Raw genomic sequence first — 13,506 nt, 5'->3', positions numbered from 1 at the left:
CACAAATACTAAAACTAATACTTCAATTGTAAAAAATATTCTTTCGCCTCATATACAAAGGAATACAATTCTATTTTGTATTTAATTCGCGTTGTTCATTTTAGGAAAAATGTTCATAGATTGGAAGTATAATACAAACATTCCCCTAAAACTACAGACGGACAGATGTGCCTATACCGCCCACCACACAAAGAGGGAGGGGTCTAGTGACGTTCTGACGGTCAAGAACTTAGCTTCTAAGGCTCTGATCGCAACAGATAAGTAAAAGGCGAGCTTCTCCGGACGCATGAGAGCACAACGACTTTAGTTGAAAGCAGCTCCCGTTCTACGTCCCATGTTTAACTTTGGACACTGGCTTTAAGGAATTCAGGCTTCTCCCCGGTTAAGGAACTCGAACTCGGTCAAGGAAAGGCGCAATAACGCAAGGTTCATAAAAAAAAGTATCGCTCTTGATTGAGCGTATTCCTCTGGACCAAAACTAGGTAAATCTATTCATCAAACGTTTCTGATCAGTTAGTGAAATCGTTTATATTACTACCAGGACAAGGACGTTATTTCGCTAGCAAAAAAAACGTTTTTTTGCCGTTACGCAGATAACTAATGACGGCAGAGGTCCAGCAGCCCCAAGCGCAGACTCCAGGCCAGAGTAGCCCAATGTCTGCTCCGGAGAAGCCGCACGGACAGACCACGGTGATGGAGACCGCCTCCTCCACTACCAAAACCAAAAAGACAAACGCGGGGATCCGCCGCCCGGAAAAGCCCCCTTACTCGTACATTGCGCTGATAGTGATGGCTATCCAGAGCTCTCCTACCAAGCGCCTGACTCTCAGCGAAATTTACCAGTTCCTCCAAAGCCGCTTTCCGTTCTTTAGGGGCTCATATCAAGGATGGAAGAATTCTGTGCGTCACAACTTGTCCCTTAACGAGTGTTTCATAAAGCTACCCAAGGGTCTCGGTCGGCCAGGAAAGGGCCATTACTGGACTATCGACCCGGCTAGCGAGTTCATGTTTGAGGAAGGGTCCTTCAGAAGGAGGCCCCGGGGTTTCAGACGTAAATGCCAGGCGCTGAAGCCCATGTACAGCATGATGAACGGCCTGGGATTCAACCACCTCCCCGAGTCCTACAACTTCCAAGGCAACGGCGGGGGCCTCTCCTGCCCGCCCAACAGTTTGTCTCTGGACAGTGGGATTGGGATGATGAATGGACATTTGGCAGGCAACATGGATGGAATGGGTCTGGCCGGGCACTCCATGTCCCACTTATCGGCCAACAGTGGACATTCCTACATGGGAAGCTGCACAGGATCCACAGGGAGTGATTACCCCCACCACGATAATTCCGCTTCCCCGTTGCTCACTAGCGGGGGAGTCATGGAGCCTCATCCCGTCTACTCCAGTTCTGCCTCGGCATGGGCTCCAGCGCCCTCATCCTCACTGAATAACGGAGCTTCTTACATCAAACAGCAGCCACTGTCCCCCTGCAACCCTGGAGCGAACTCTCTACAGCCCAGCTTGCCCACGCATTCCCTAGACCAGTCGTATCTGCACCAGAACGGACACAGCACCGACTTGCAAGGTAGGCCTACAGTATATCGTTCTTATCTATTTTGGAAAACACAAACACGGGAATCCTAAATTGCCTGAAATTGTTTAGGCCTCAAATTAAACCATAGGTCTATAGGTCATTCAGGGCGTAAAACTATTCAAATTAAACAACAAACTGTTGGCGGAAAATAATATTTGTAAATAGCCTACAGATAGCACGTGGGCAAAGGCTAAACAGACCGATCGCACAGTGGAACATCTTTTCTTCATGCCTAGACTTGAATAATTATCAGTTTGCAGACTGTTCTGATGGCCAAAAATGAAGATCATTTGGACGATGCCGTTATCTTTGAAATAAGGAAATCGACGCAAGAAAATTGACCATCTAATTAGCTTCTAGCAAGGAAGTTAAGTACTTCTGTTTCCTGTCCTTGTATAACTGGGCAATGAGTTTTTTCAAGTAACAAACAACGGGTTTAACCCCTGTTTTCCTAATAAATACCTGGAGGTGCTTACAGGAGGCACGCGGGGGGCGAGTCTGCTGGGACGTGTGTTTAGAATGGTGCCAATCTAGGGACAAGAACAACAAGCGCGAACGGAGCCAGTCTGCTCACAGCCTCGAGGCACACAGGGTCCTCCGGGATTCGCGTGCAAGAAGGCCACTGTCAATTAGAGAGCTATTCCACCCTCTAGCTCCGAGTTCTTCCGTCCCAACAATTACTTTCGACAATTCCAATCAGAGTGTAGAAATCTTCCCCCCCAAAAAATAATACACTAACTCAGTCTGTGGCTACATGTGCATCAATCAATCCAATGTAGTTTGTTGTTATGAAAATAAGAGCAAATAGAAAATAGTAAGGAGACGCATTTGAGGATTTAAGTTGTATGCAGTTTTATTAGGGACAACGACTGTGCTCTTATTTAGCTTTCTGTCTGCCAATTTTTTTAAATAGTTAGCTATGGATAGTTATTGGAAGTGTTTGTATGTATTCTATAAGTACATTATTCATGTGTAATATAGGCTACTATTATTTGGTCTTATTTAATATTATTAGTATGCTATTATAATTTCCAGACATTTGTAATAATGATAACTAATATTCACATAAACGTATTAATGTGCTGTGTGGCAATCAATTTCTAGCAATCAATCTACGACTGAAAAGCACAGCCATGGTCTCAAACTGAGCTCAGAATTACTGGTGGATTTTATTAGGCCACAATTGCAAATCCACTCAACAGAAACCCGTTACTATTTATCGGTTAATAACCATCAATTCTGTTATCTATTTCAGGTATTCCACGGTACCATTCCCAGTCTCCTAGCATGTGCGACCGAAAGGAGTTTGTCTTCTCCTTCAACGCGATGACATCCGCAGCGATGCATTCTCCCAGCAGCGGGTCGTACTATCATCATCAGCAAGTTTCATACCAGGACATCAAGCCATGCGTAATGTGATGGCACCATCAGTGTAGAGACACTGAGTAACTGACTTGAGCCACCGAAGCCAAAATCCTCCGAGACAAGGTCCAGAACCAAACCCCCGGAGGTAGGCCTGTTAGTGGGCAGGACAGAAGCAGGACCAGGAATGCGTAAAGTAAATGTAAAACAGGCATCAAGAACGCCAAGGAAGCCATCAAACGGGTTATCCCTCCCACTCAGAGGATTGGTTACATGCACTAGAACCACTCTTTACAGTTTTGTTATTTAGGCTAATGTGGGCCAAATTAAAGAACACGTGCTCACCAAGATATGAAGCAGCGGCGCGCGAACATATTTACACCACAACCCAACTACCGCTTGGTACCAGCTCTGCGGGCGGACGACTATCACTTGAGAACTTTTGTTTTTATCAATGTACAGACTTATGCCTATATTTGTTAATTGAAACCAAACAAACAAAAATAGATTACGAACATTTTGATTGCTCGTAAGGTTATATCACCCGGCCCATCGAAATGTTAGAATTAATCTTTTTTTGACGATTATGATCTAAATGGATTTTTAAATGAAAAACAAACAATTGGACATGCTATATTACATGTAAAGATGAAGGCACTTTTTCAATAGCAAAGCGCAACTTCTTATTTATTCTGTCCATATTTTAATTGTACAATTATATTCACAATATGGAAGTAGGCCTATGCTTTATTGGCAATATTTGCCATGATGCTTTCTTATTTGTTAAAAGGGAAATTTAAGATAAAATTATAAGCACTGTTAGCTAGGCTATTATGTCTGTGTCTATTCAGGTAGGCCTATGATATAAATAGACAGCCGTGTTATTTTTCAGCACTGTATAAATTGTATATGATGTTATTTGAAGCATTGACATACGAGTGTCTGTAGGTTAGTATGTATATTACAACACACAATTGCATAATATTAAAAGTATTTGGCATGCAGTTTGGATTTACGTGATTGATACATCGAGTCCTCGGTGTTTGTGATTCCATCGTGACTCTAGAAATTATCTTACGTACTATGGAATAATGTAGTGCCTGCTAGGCTTGTCAGATACTTTGATTTAAAATGGGTAACAAATGTGTTACTTAGGCAAGGCCTATTTTATAGCATACATGATAGATTATAGTTCATGTTCTAAAACACCTAAGCAGAGCCAATTCAATCACGTTGAGTGTATTAAGAAACATTGGGAAGACTAATAGGGTATCTATTGGAGGTAGAAGCTCATGTTGAATGTGTAACTGTGTAATCAGAGTGTATGTTGCAATTAACCCGTAACAAATCAAAGCCAGGAGTGACGCGGTGAGGGGGAATTCGCCTCGGATATTGTTTCAGAGTGAGCGCTATAACGCGTGGCCACCGCCGAGAATCATTTATCCAGGCTACACAAACTGCCTTTCCCCAAAAAATGTCCAGTTTGTTTTCAGTGAATTATCCAGTTCTAGCCATACTGTAAACTCGTGACGGAAAGTAAGCTATTTAAGTGCAGGTTTGACTTAAGAGTGGGTTCGTTTTGGTATTTCCACTTTGCACTTTTAGGTAATAAGCTTATTCGTAACAATGCCAAGCGAGTTCATGTTTGTAAATGTAGGCTGCATGGTAGCTTTCTTCTTAACATTAAAAATTAGTTTTAAAGGATGGCGCGCCCCTGCGTATAGATTTAAGACTAAAATGCATCATTTAAAAGTCTTAATTTCTTTCGACTCCAACCTATAAAGGTTTATACGTGTCATATCATGCGTCAAAGAAGAAGTTTGATGAAAACTGAAAATGTTGGCCTATGGTTACATCGACAAAACTGTAGTCTAAAGGCTAATAGTTAAATATCTCTGGCAAAAGTTATAGTCACAGGTCTGAAATGGCAACCGTTGTGTTACATGTAAAACCAATTCATTTCATATGATTTAAGACGTCATTACACTAAGTTAAAAAGAGGCCAATATGCATTGACAAAGAGAAACCTCTTGTCACCTTACATATTGCAGAAATGACACTATGCCCAATACAAGTGTATTCAGGGGTTGTAGAGTAGGCCTAGATTCAACTGCAAATCCCTGAAAAAAAAACTTGCAAGCCACAAAACTCTGACTATATTAAAGAAAGGCACATTCTAAGAGAACTCTTTTCAATGGCTCGTTCTGAGAGAAGTCCTTGTCCAAAGCTGTAACACAACCAGGCCTAACTCACTCAAAAGTCAAATGATATGTGCGCGTGCGTGAGATGGTACATCCTACTGGGGTCATTTGTTTTGGTGTTTCTTCGCGAGGCTGTGTGTGGCTATAAGTAGCCATGTGTTGCTGCACGTATGTAGCTGTGTTCTATCACAAAGTGACCACCCCCTGAACCCCCAGTGAAATTCCCTTGTATGAACACACACACACAACAGGCACGAGAGGCTCGAGCGCTCAGCGGCGGAGGGACCACACATTAACGAGCTGATGACGTTAGCCGGGGCGCAGCGCCTTGGCGGGGCTGAGAGGATGAGATTCCTGCAGGGCCTCTACAGCTGTTCCCGGGGCCAAGCTGGAGGACAGCTCCATAAAAAGCCCGGGGCCTGGTTGAAGGAGGCACACATGCAATGTGCTCGTCAGCCCGAGTCTTAAGTATACACTATAACTACAGGATAGTATGCATCTCTCTGGCCAAGCTTAGCTTCAGGACACCGGTGATCCGTCACCGGGAAACTTGACATGTCAGATACAAACAGGATAGCCAAGTCTCTCTCCAGGCTACGATACACAAAGGAGGTCTTGAGCCAGTTTGCTAAGGGAGTTTACAAGGAAGCTTTTTGCTAAAAGGCGTTTCAGTGAACAAGGTGCGTGGGCAACGTAATAACAAAAACCGTCAAAAATGCTGGAGGGTGAGTTATGGCTTGGGCATGTATGGCTGTCGTTGGAAATGGCTCACCTGTCTCCATTGTTGAAGGAGGACTTTGGAAGTGAAGACAATTATTTTAACCGCCCAGATGAAACAAAATTCCTCCAATCTCACTAGACTCGCCTGGATGTAAGTCCAAAGAAAGATACATTTTACAAGAGGGAACAGCCACAGAAACTAACAGGAAGTGACGAGAGCAGTTTGAGGACCTTCACCGTCAAAGATACCTGGCGTCTGGTGCGTCACAGATTTCAGACAGTTATTACAGGACGTTCGACCAAGTAGCCTATAGGCTAATTACGATGACAGGATACTTGTTTACTCATTTGCCAAATCACCCATTGTTTACGTAAATCCATAAATTAAATTCCACAGATTGATGGAAAATGTAAAGAACTATCATAAATTCAATCGCCTACATATTTTCGGAAGGAAGCCTCAGAAGGTATCTAATGGTTCTATATAAGATATCTCAACTATCTGAAGTTGAAGTTAACTTGGTCCTTCAGTCCAGGGAGACCACCCCCTTGTTGTTCACTACAACTCGACATGAACAGTGTGCGTTATTTAGACACAGTAAACATACTTAAGCCAGTCCAGCAATAATCAAATCGTATTCTGGGGAGCTGATTTCCGTTGCCAACAATGTGGTCTGATGCACGCACCCACGGCTACAGATGGTGTGCTGAGGTCGTCTTATCTCCTGCCCCACACATACCAGGCTCAGCTTGACTAATTGGACGTGTCAGCCCCCCTGATACGCTAGCATAGGTTATGAAAGCAGCTATTGAAGGGTGAGTGGGGCCTTGGCCTAGTGCCGCACCAGAAACACCACTACACTGACGCTAGAGGGATCCAGAAAGGTGAAGAAAAGATGACCAATTACAGAACTTATTCATCCACAGCTGTTTTTTCCACAGGTCATGTCCTTGAAAAAGCACACTTGGACAAAGTCAAGAAACATAACATCTGCTGTTTTAGCATTCCGAAGCAAGTGGGTTTCCAGTAGTGAGGGAACATCATTTGTGAGAAATGGGCATGGATGTTTGTGTGTGGAAGGTTTAAAATCACCAGACTTCACAATAAATGTTCAAAACTCCTTAAATACTGTTTATTTAGTACACAAAATATTCTTAAATTGTTGAAAGCATTACAAGAACTTAAGGGGCCTTTTACATTGCCTCACTGTTAGAGAAAGATCCAATAGTGCAATTAGGTCTAAACCTTCAACTATGACATACTAACCGTCAGGCTTGCCTCTGAGTGATATACAGTGCACTCTGCATGAGAAGTATTTCAAAAGTATAGGGGGGTTACGTATATTAACAATACAGAAACTAAAAATAATAAACCAAACTCTGCTTAAGGCATTAAAACACATTCACATTTCACACTTCACTTCTGAAAAAGCGAAGGCATTAATTTCCTTGAAAACACGACCCGTTCTCCCTCTCTTTCGAGGCCCGTGTTCTTAGCTTCTGTTACTAAAGTTGAAGTTGAGTTGTGCGGCCGGCAGACTCTAGTCCTCGCTGGGCTCCTCAGTCTCTGCATGGACCCCGCTTGAGTTCTCCTGGGGGTTTCCTCTGGAGGACTTGGGCAGTGCCGGCCTGGGTCTCCTGTTGGGTGGCCCCGGTCTCCTGCCTCCTCTCTGGCTTTTGGCCAGCTCCGCCTGCAGGCTCTGCCCGTTGAGGGACAGCCCCTGCAGGGCCTCCAGGGCCTGGTCAGCAGCCTGGGGGTCGCAGTAGTCCAGGAAGGCCCGGTGCTGAGCTCCCTGCCAGGTCAGCCTCAGCGGCGCAGCTTCCCTCTCCCGCAGAGCGCTCTTCAGCTCGCTGACTCGCAGGCCTGCGGGGATACCTCCCAGGTAGACCGTGGTCACGCTCAGTGGGGGGCGGCGCTCAGACACCACGCCATTATCCTCCTCGCTGTTACGCTCTCTCCTCTCCCTCTCTCCTCCTCTTCCTCGGCCCCTGCCACCCCCTCTGCCGCCGTCCTCCCTGCCCCCTCCCCTACCATCCTCCCTGCCTCCCCCTCTTCCGTTCGCCCTCCCCTCCCCCCTCCCGTCCTCTCCCCTGCTCTCTCTCCTCACTCTGGCCGGGCGACGTCTGGGCTTCTGTTCTACATCCCCCCGGGGCTCCTGTCTCTCCGGCCTGGCCTCCCCTTCCCCCTCCCCATCCTGCTGGGTGTCTCTCCTGGGTCTGCGTCGGGGCTCACGCCGGGGCCTCTGGTCCGTCTGCTGCCGGGGCTCCCTCCGGCCCCCATCCCGGGCCCCATCGCGGGCCCCGTCCCGGGCCCCCGCGGGGGGGTTGGCCCCCAGGGTGACGTCCTTCCCTGACTCCTCCCCCAGGGCTCGCAGCTTCTTCAGGATGGGGATCCTCTCCAGGGTGTCTGTGTTCAGCTGCAGACACAACGGGTACAGGTTCACAAGGTTAGCCCCTCCCCCCCCGGGTCAGCACTCCTCTGGGGGTGTGTGAAACTGCTGGATTTATGGTGTAGACCAGCTAAAGGATACAAGCAACTTTCAAAACAGAATCCCTGTACCGTTCTGGCTTTGTGTGCATCTTGAAACATCGAACACATAAACGCTTGGGAAGTACACAGGATGAGCACATTCCACAGGACACATCGTCAGGTAAAGACGTTTGATTGCGACAACAATGTCTATCCATCCTCAGATCCAGAGAAAGGCTCTGGTTACATTTACATTTAGTCATTTAGCAGACGCTCTTATCCAGAGCGACTTACAGTAAGTACAGGGACAATCCCCCGAGGCAAGTAGGGTGAAGTGCCTTGCCCAAGGACACAACGTCATTAAGCAAAGCTGGGAATCGAACCGGCGACCTTCTGATTACTAGCCCGATTCTGTCACCGCTCAGCCACCTGACTCCCGTGGTTCAGAGTCCTGCTCACAAACCTCACCGGCTAAATCAGCTTCAGATCGGGTAATGGTGGTAGTGAGAAGTTTCCGTCCTTCTACCCCACCCACGGCTAAATAAAGACGTCTCTTTCGATTTCCCGTGGCAGAGAGTGTCTACCGTGTCTTTGATGGTGGCTGCTGCGGTACAGGATATACAGGGCTATTGTTTACACCATGGCCTCTCCTGACCCTTCTTTCCTCTGGGCCCGGTAGAACGGGGACAGAAGCCAGCCTTTGATGATCAGAAGTGCCCTTCCTGACTGGTGGGGTCGCTGGGTCCCAACTGCTGGGTTAGCTGTCTGAAGGAGGGGGGGGGGGAGGTGGGTGCAGGGGCGAAGCGTGAACTGTAGATTGTTACAGGGAGGGGCCTTGACATTAGACTGACCCTACCAGGGAAACCAGGGTCAGGATTATTTTTTATTTTTTTGTATTGTTCCATCCTGTGTTGTACCACATTGCTGAGGAGAACCCTTTGATAACGGCTGGTGGCTAGGATTTAGATTTTTAGTCATTTTAGCAGACGCTCTTATCCAGAGTGACTTACAGTAGGTACAGGGACATTCCCCCCGAGGCAAGTAGGGTGAAGTGCCTTGCCCAAGGACACAACGTCATTTGGCACGTCCGGGAATCGAACTGGCAGCCTTCGGATTACTAGCCCGATTCCCTAACCGCTCAGCCACCTGACTCCCCTGAACTAGGAGTGGCTAGCTAACTGGAGGGGGGGGGGGGGTGGCATGCTAGTAGACTAACCCGCCGCATGCTTGTAGACACAACAGGCCACGTTGAGGCCTCTTACCTTGGACCAGATGATGCCGGAGGGTTTGGGGCGCTGGCAGTCTGTCTTGATGACTCTGGTGGGAGTGAGGATGTAGTCCACAGTGAGATCGTGACTCTCCATCAGCTCCTCTGGGATGTCCACCACCTCAAAACAAACTCACCCTCTTAGACCACTTGCTCTTATGAGAGACGCTTGATTCGACTGTCGTTTTTGACGGGTGGTGCCTAGAGCAGGGTGTTGGGACATACCTGGCAATCATGGACCACAGTCACCACCACAGTGGACTCGCTCACTGCCCCCATCGCCACCATCATACCATACTCCAAGTCAGCAAATCCTTCTCCTTTCCCTATCCGGTAACCTGGGGAACAAGTCACACAAGATACTGAGGTTAAACCTCAGACTGGGGCACTCCAACAGAACGCTGCGGTAAACAGAAACCTTATCTCAGCCATATTCCAAATTCTTACCAGGACAATTAAATGTGTCTTTGTGGTTAGGAGCAGAATAATCAAATCTAAAATCGTCCTGTTTTGGGGGAGTAGAGAACGACAGCCTGTCTCGACATATGCAGTGTGGAAGCCAGCGCTCAGCAGCGACTGGTTCTGAAGGACAGAGATTCTCACCTTTCTCAGACACAGCCACTGAGCCAACCACCACCAGGTCCACATGCACCTTCGTCTCCAGACCCACAGGCACGCTGAACTCCTTCACACCCTGGAAGAGGACGGGGAGAGTGTTGTTTATAAAAAAATAAAAAAGTGACAGGAAAACTGTGAGTGGGGGCATGCTGGAAATACTCTCAGTTGGGACTCAAACCCAGACCCCTGTGTTAGGCATGAGCTTTAATGGTACGCACTCTACCCAGTTGGTACACTGTACTGTGTAAGATTGCAGTTGCAGATGTTGTTGGACTGTGGTTGAGATATTAGTACTGTTGCACTGTGCCTGGTAACTGAGATGAGGTTATTTTTGCACTGTGCCTAGTTAACACGAACCGTACCTCGACTCTGACCACAGAAATACTGTGGGTGCTTTATAAATGCACTTCCGATCTTTGATCTTCTGCTGTACTTACTACACTTCTTTTTTTTATATGACACCTTGAATAAAAACATTAAGCTAAACAAATAAAATATTAATAAAATGTAAATGTAATGTGACAAGGACTAGAGACAGTGCACATATGACCGCTGAGTCTAGAACAGAATGTACGACACCGTGGGAATCAGATGTGTGTGGAGGGTTAGGGTGTGTGGAGGGTTAGGGTGTGTGGAGGGTTAGGGTGTGTGGAGGGTTAGGGTGTGAGGAGGGTTAGGGTGTGTGGAGGGTTAGGGTGTGAGGAGGGTTAGGGTGTGAGGAGGGTTAGGGTGTGAGGTGAGCGGAGGAGGAGGAGGAGGGGGGTGTAAGCAGGTGCGCAGAGGGAGATGAGAGGAGGGCTGAGTTCAGGGATGAGAGAGTCTCTGGGCTCACCTGGGAGGTGGAGCACACACGCAGTTCCTCTTTGCTGGCTCCTTCTGGGGGGACGATCTTGTTGAAGAGTCCAGTACGGAGACGAGGGGTGGGAACCAACAAGGTCTTCCTCGTCTGGAGGGGGACGCAAACGAGACCAAACACATTCATCATCTGGCTCGTTCAGTTTATCTGGACTGTCATATTAAGAATCGGCTACAATGATGAGACAAAGGGGAGTGTTCCAGGTGTCACTATGTCACTCGCCAGGTTGATCCATATGCCCTGTAACTCTGCTTGATCTCAAGTCCCAGTGGTTTCAGGGCACAGGAGACCACTTCCTGAAAGTAACACCCAGCCGATTCAGCATCAGGTCAGTATTTGAAACCGGGGAGAGAGGTTAACCTGACCTTACGAGACGACTGGATTTGCAAGATCACGACCATACGAGAATCCATTTTGCAGAGCACCAAGTTATTAGTTTGTGCCTGAACCACAGCATGATAGACAGGTTGTTCATCCAATCACCTCCTAAATATTTTCGTCCCTTTTCCAAACTGTTTCCAAGGACCACTTCCCAGATGCTTATGTGTAACAAACCATCCGGCGAGTCAGGTTAAGGTTAACTCTGTGCCAGTGGAAAGGAACCCCCCTTTTCCTTGTCTTCTTTGAGGGTTTAGGTTGGTTTAGATGAAGTTCTCTGGGCCTATGTGAAGCAAATATGTGATTCAAATACATCTGATTTGACTGAACAATGGCATGGCTTTAAAGCACTGATATCGACCCTGCTGGAGCGACAGGATGGCCTGTTCTGGGGGACTGAGGCCTGTTAGGCTACCTGCAACACGGCCAGGCGGGCCCCCTCCAGTGGCTTATCTGGATCCACCTTCACCCCATCTGTCTTGGGGAAGACCTGGAGCTCAGAGACCTTGGCACAGGCTGTATGGGCACCCTGGGAGGAATGGAGAGGACAGGAGAGGAGTGAGGCGCTCAGAGGACACTTACATCCAGAGTGATATAGCGAGCCTGCTGCTGGGGTCTGTCCGGGTTCACTTTCACCATCTGGCTGGACCTGAACTCCTGCAGGGCCGAGAGCCGGTCGCATGCAGGGATCGCATCCTGACCACGCCCAAAATCACACGTTTACACGCAGAAGAAGGAAGAGGAATAGAGAAAGAGAAAGCCAATACAACAAATAGGGGTTACGGAGAGTGTGTGTGCGTGCATGCTGACAATGTTGCAAGGTCAAGAATAGTTTTTCCTAAAATAGAGACTTCGTCGTCGTTGAGAACTTGACACCTCAAAAACTAAGAGGATAAATATTTACAATCTTGCGAGTATGTTTTAAAGGCAATAGTAGTGTTGGAGGACACAGCGGTGTCTAACGATTTCTCATAGAACACTTGGATCACTGCTTACTATGACGGATGACGAGAAAAGACCACAAAAAAAACACGACAAAGTCGTAGACTAAAATAGTACAATTCTCCGTCGAGTGATCGGTGTTTTAGATGCATGCATTGTACGATAATTGCAAGACTCCTGAAGAGAAAACGGCAGAATAGGCCTAGCTAGCTAGCTTAAATAGCCTACCTTGAAATTTGGAATTCTGTTGTGAACGGGCCTAGGAAAGTTTGCCAAGTTCTTGGATTCAATGTAGTCCCAAACTTTCTCTCGAATGTCCCATTTCGTCGCTCCTGCAGTAGAAGATTACAATGTGGTTTGTTAACAAAAAAGATTTGAGAAACAGTTACGTTGTCTGACAAGATGCTAGCTAGCTAAATCCCAATTCATTAGCTAGGATAAAAACAGATAGCTAGCTAGCCATTTGGTAGCGCGATAGCTTAGCAACGTTGGCATGCAATAGCATTTAGAGCTAGCGTCGTTGAATGTCGTAACCATTTACCAGGATTAATCTTTATAACGGACTCCATGTTCCTCTTTGACAACACGAACAATGTATTCGTCTAACTCTCTGATAAGCAACCACCGTATAACGAAGTATTCAAATAGTGAGAGACTGTTTTTTGCACGTGGGGGTTCTGTAACATTGTAGCAACAGCTGCTTGTCAGTGTCGTCTTCACATCGTTGTACGGTGGCTTAAGACAACCATTTTCTTTTTTTACAAAACGCAATTGGAAATGAATTAATGAAATGTTACTGCGAATAATTGTAGCTGCATATTATCGATATGGAATAGTTAATATGTATGTTTACGTTTACATTTAGCGGTTTAATAATATTATAATCGTCCATTTTCATATAAGCCAATAGTTAATTCTGTCAATAACATTCGTTTTTAAAAAGAAAGAAAAAAGATTAAGAAAAATCTTGTACCCCCCCACCTAACCCTTCCTGTGTAGTAAACACATCTGTACTGTAAGTACATATTTCTTGTCAGATGAACATCATAGTCAATATGAACATTGAATCTGTCCACAAGGAGGCGCTATCTGCTAAGTCGCATCAAT

The 13,506-nt window shown here is 46.5% G+C and overlaps 2 protein-coding genes across 2 annotated transcripts; one reads left to right on the top strand and one right to left on the bottom strand.

Moving 5' to 3' along the window:
- The first annotated feature begins 286 nt into the window (after window positions 1–286).
- Window positions 287–3,951, top strand: foxf1 (forkhead box F1). Its single transcript, XM_067248988.1, has 2 exons — window positions 287–1,576; window positions 2,841–3,951. Exons 1-2 carry the CDS (start codon window positions 601–603, stop codon window positions 3,002–3,004), a joined length of 1,140 nt encoding a protein of 379 aa, XP_067105089.1. The 5' UTR covers window positions 287–600; the 3' UTR covers window positions 3,005–3,951.
- Window positions 3,952–6,979: 3,028 nt separating this feature from the next.
- mthfsd (methenyltetrahydrofolate synthetase domain containing) lies at window positions 6,980–13,114 on the bottom strand. The gene is made up of 8 exons (XM_067248870.1): window positions 12,941–13,114; window positions 12,628–12,731; window positions 11,873–11,986; window positions 11,056–11,169; window positions 10,209–10,299; window positions 9,831–9,943; window positions 9,601–9,726; window positions 6,980–8,285 (listed from the first exon to the last, which is right to left on the bottom strand). Exons 1-8 carry the CDS (start codon window positions 12,966–12,968, stop codon window positions 7,410–7,412), a joined length of 1,566 nt encoding a protein of 521 aa, XP_067104971.1. The 5' UTR covers window positions 12,969–13,114; the 3' UTR covers window positions 6,980–7,409.
- Window positions 13,115–13,506: the final 392 nt, after the last annotated feature.

The sequence above is a fragment of the Osmerus mordax genome, chromosome 13 (genome assembly GCF_038355195.1).
Source record: "Osmerus mordax isolate fOsmMor3 chromosome 13, fOsmMor3.pri, whole genome shotgun sequence".
Lineage (NCBI taxonomy): Eukaryota > Metazoa > Chordata > Actinopteri > Osmeriformes > Osmeridae > Osmerus > Osmerus mordax.
The sequence above is the reverse complement of the archived record's forward strand: the minus strand, read 5'-3'. Positions and strand labels throughout refer to the sequence as shown.

Coding starts and splice junctions, on each gene's coding strand:
- foxf1 (XM_067248988.1), top strand. CDS start 601: ATGACGGCAGAGGTCCAGCAGCCCCAAGCGCAGACTCCAGGCCAGAGT. Junction 1,577..2,840: donor ACACAGCACCGACTTGCAAG/GTAGGCCTACAG, acceptor TATCTATTTCAG/GTATTCCACGGTACCATTCC.
- mthfsd (XM_067248870.1), bottom strand. CDS start 12,968: ATGGAGTCCGTTATAAAGATTAATCCTG. Junction 11,987..12,627: donor ACAGAATTCCAAATTTCAAG/GTAGGCTATTTA, acceptor CATTCCTCCCAG/GGTGCCCATACAGCCTGTGC. Junction 9,944..10,208: donor AGTGGCTGTGTCTGAGAAAG/GTGAGAATCTCT, acceptor CTTGTTCCCCAG/GTTACCGGATAGGGAAAGGA.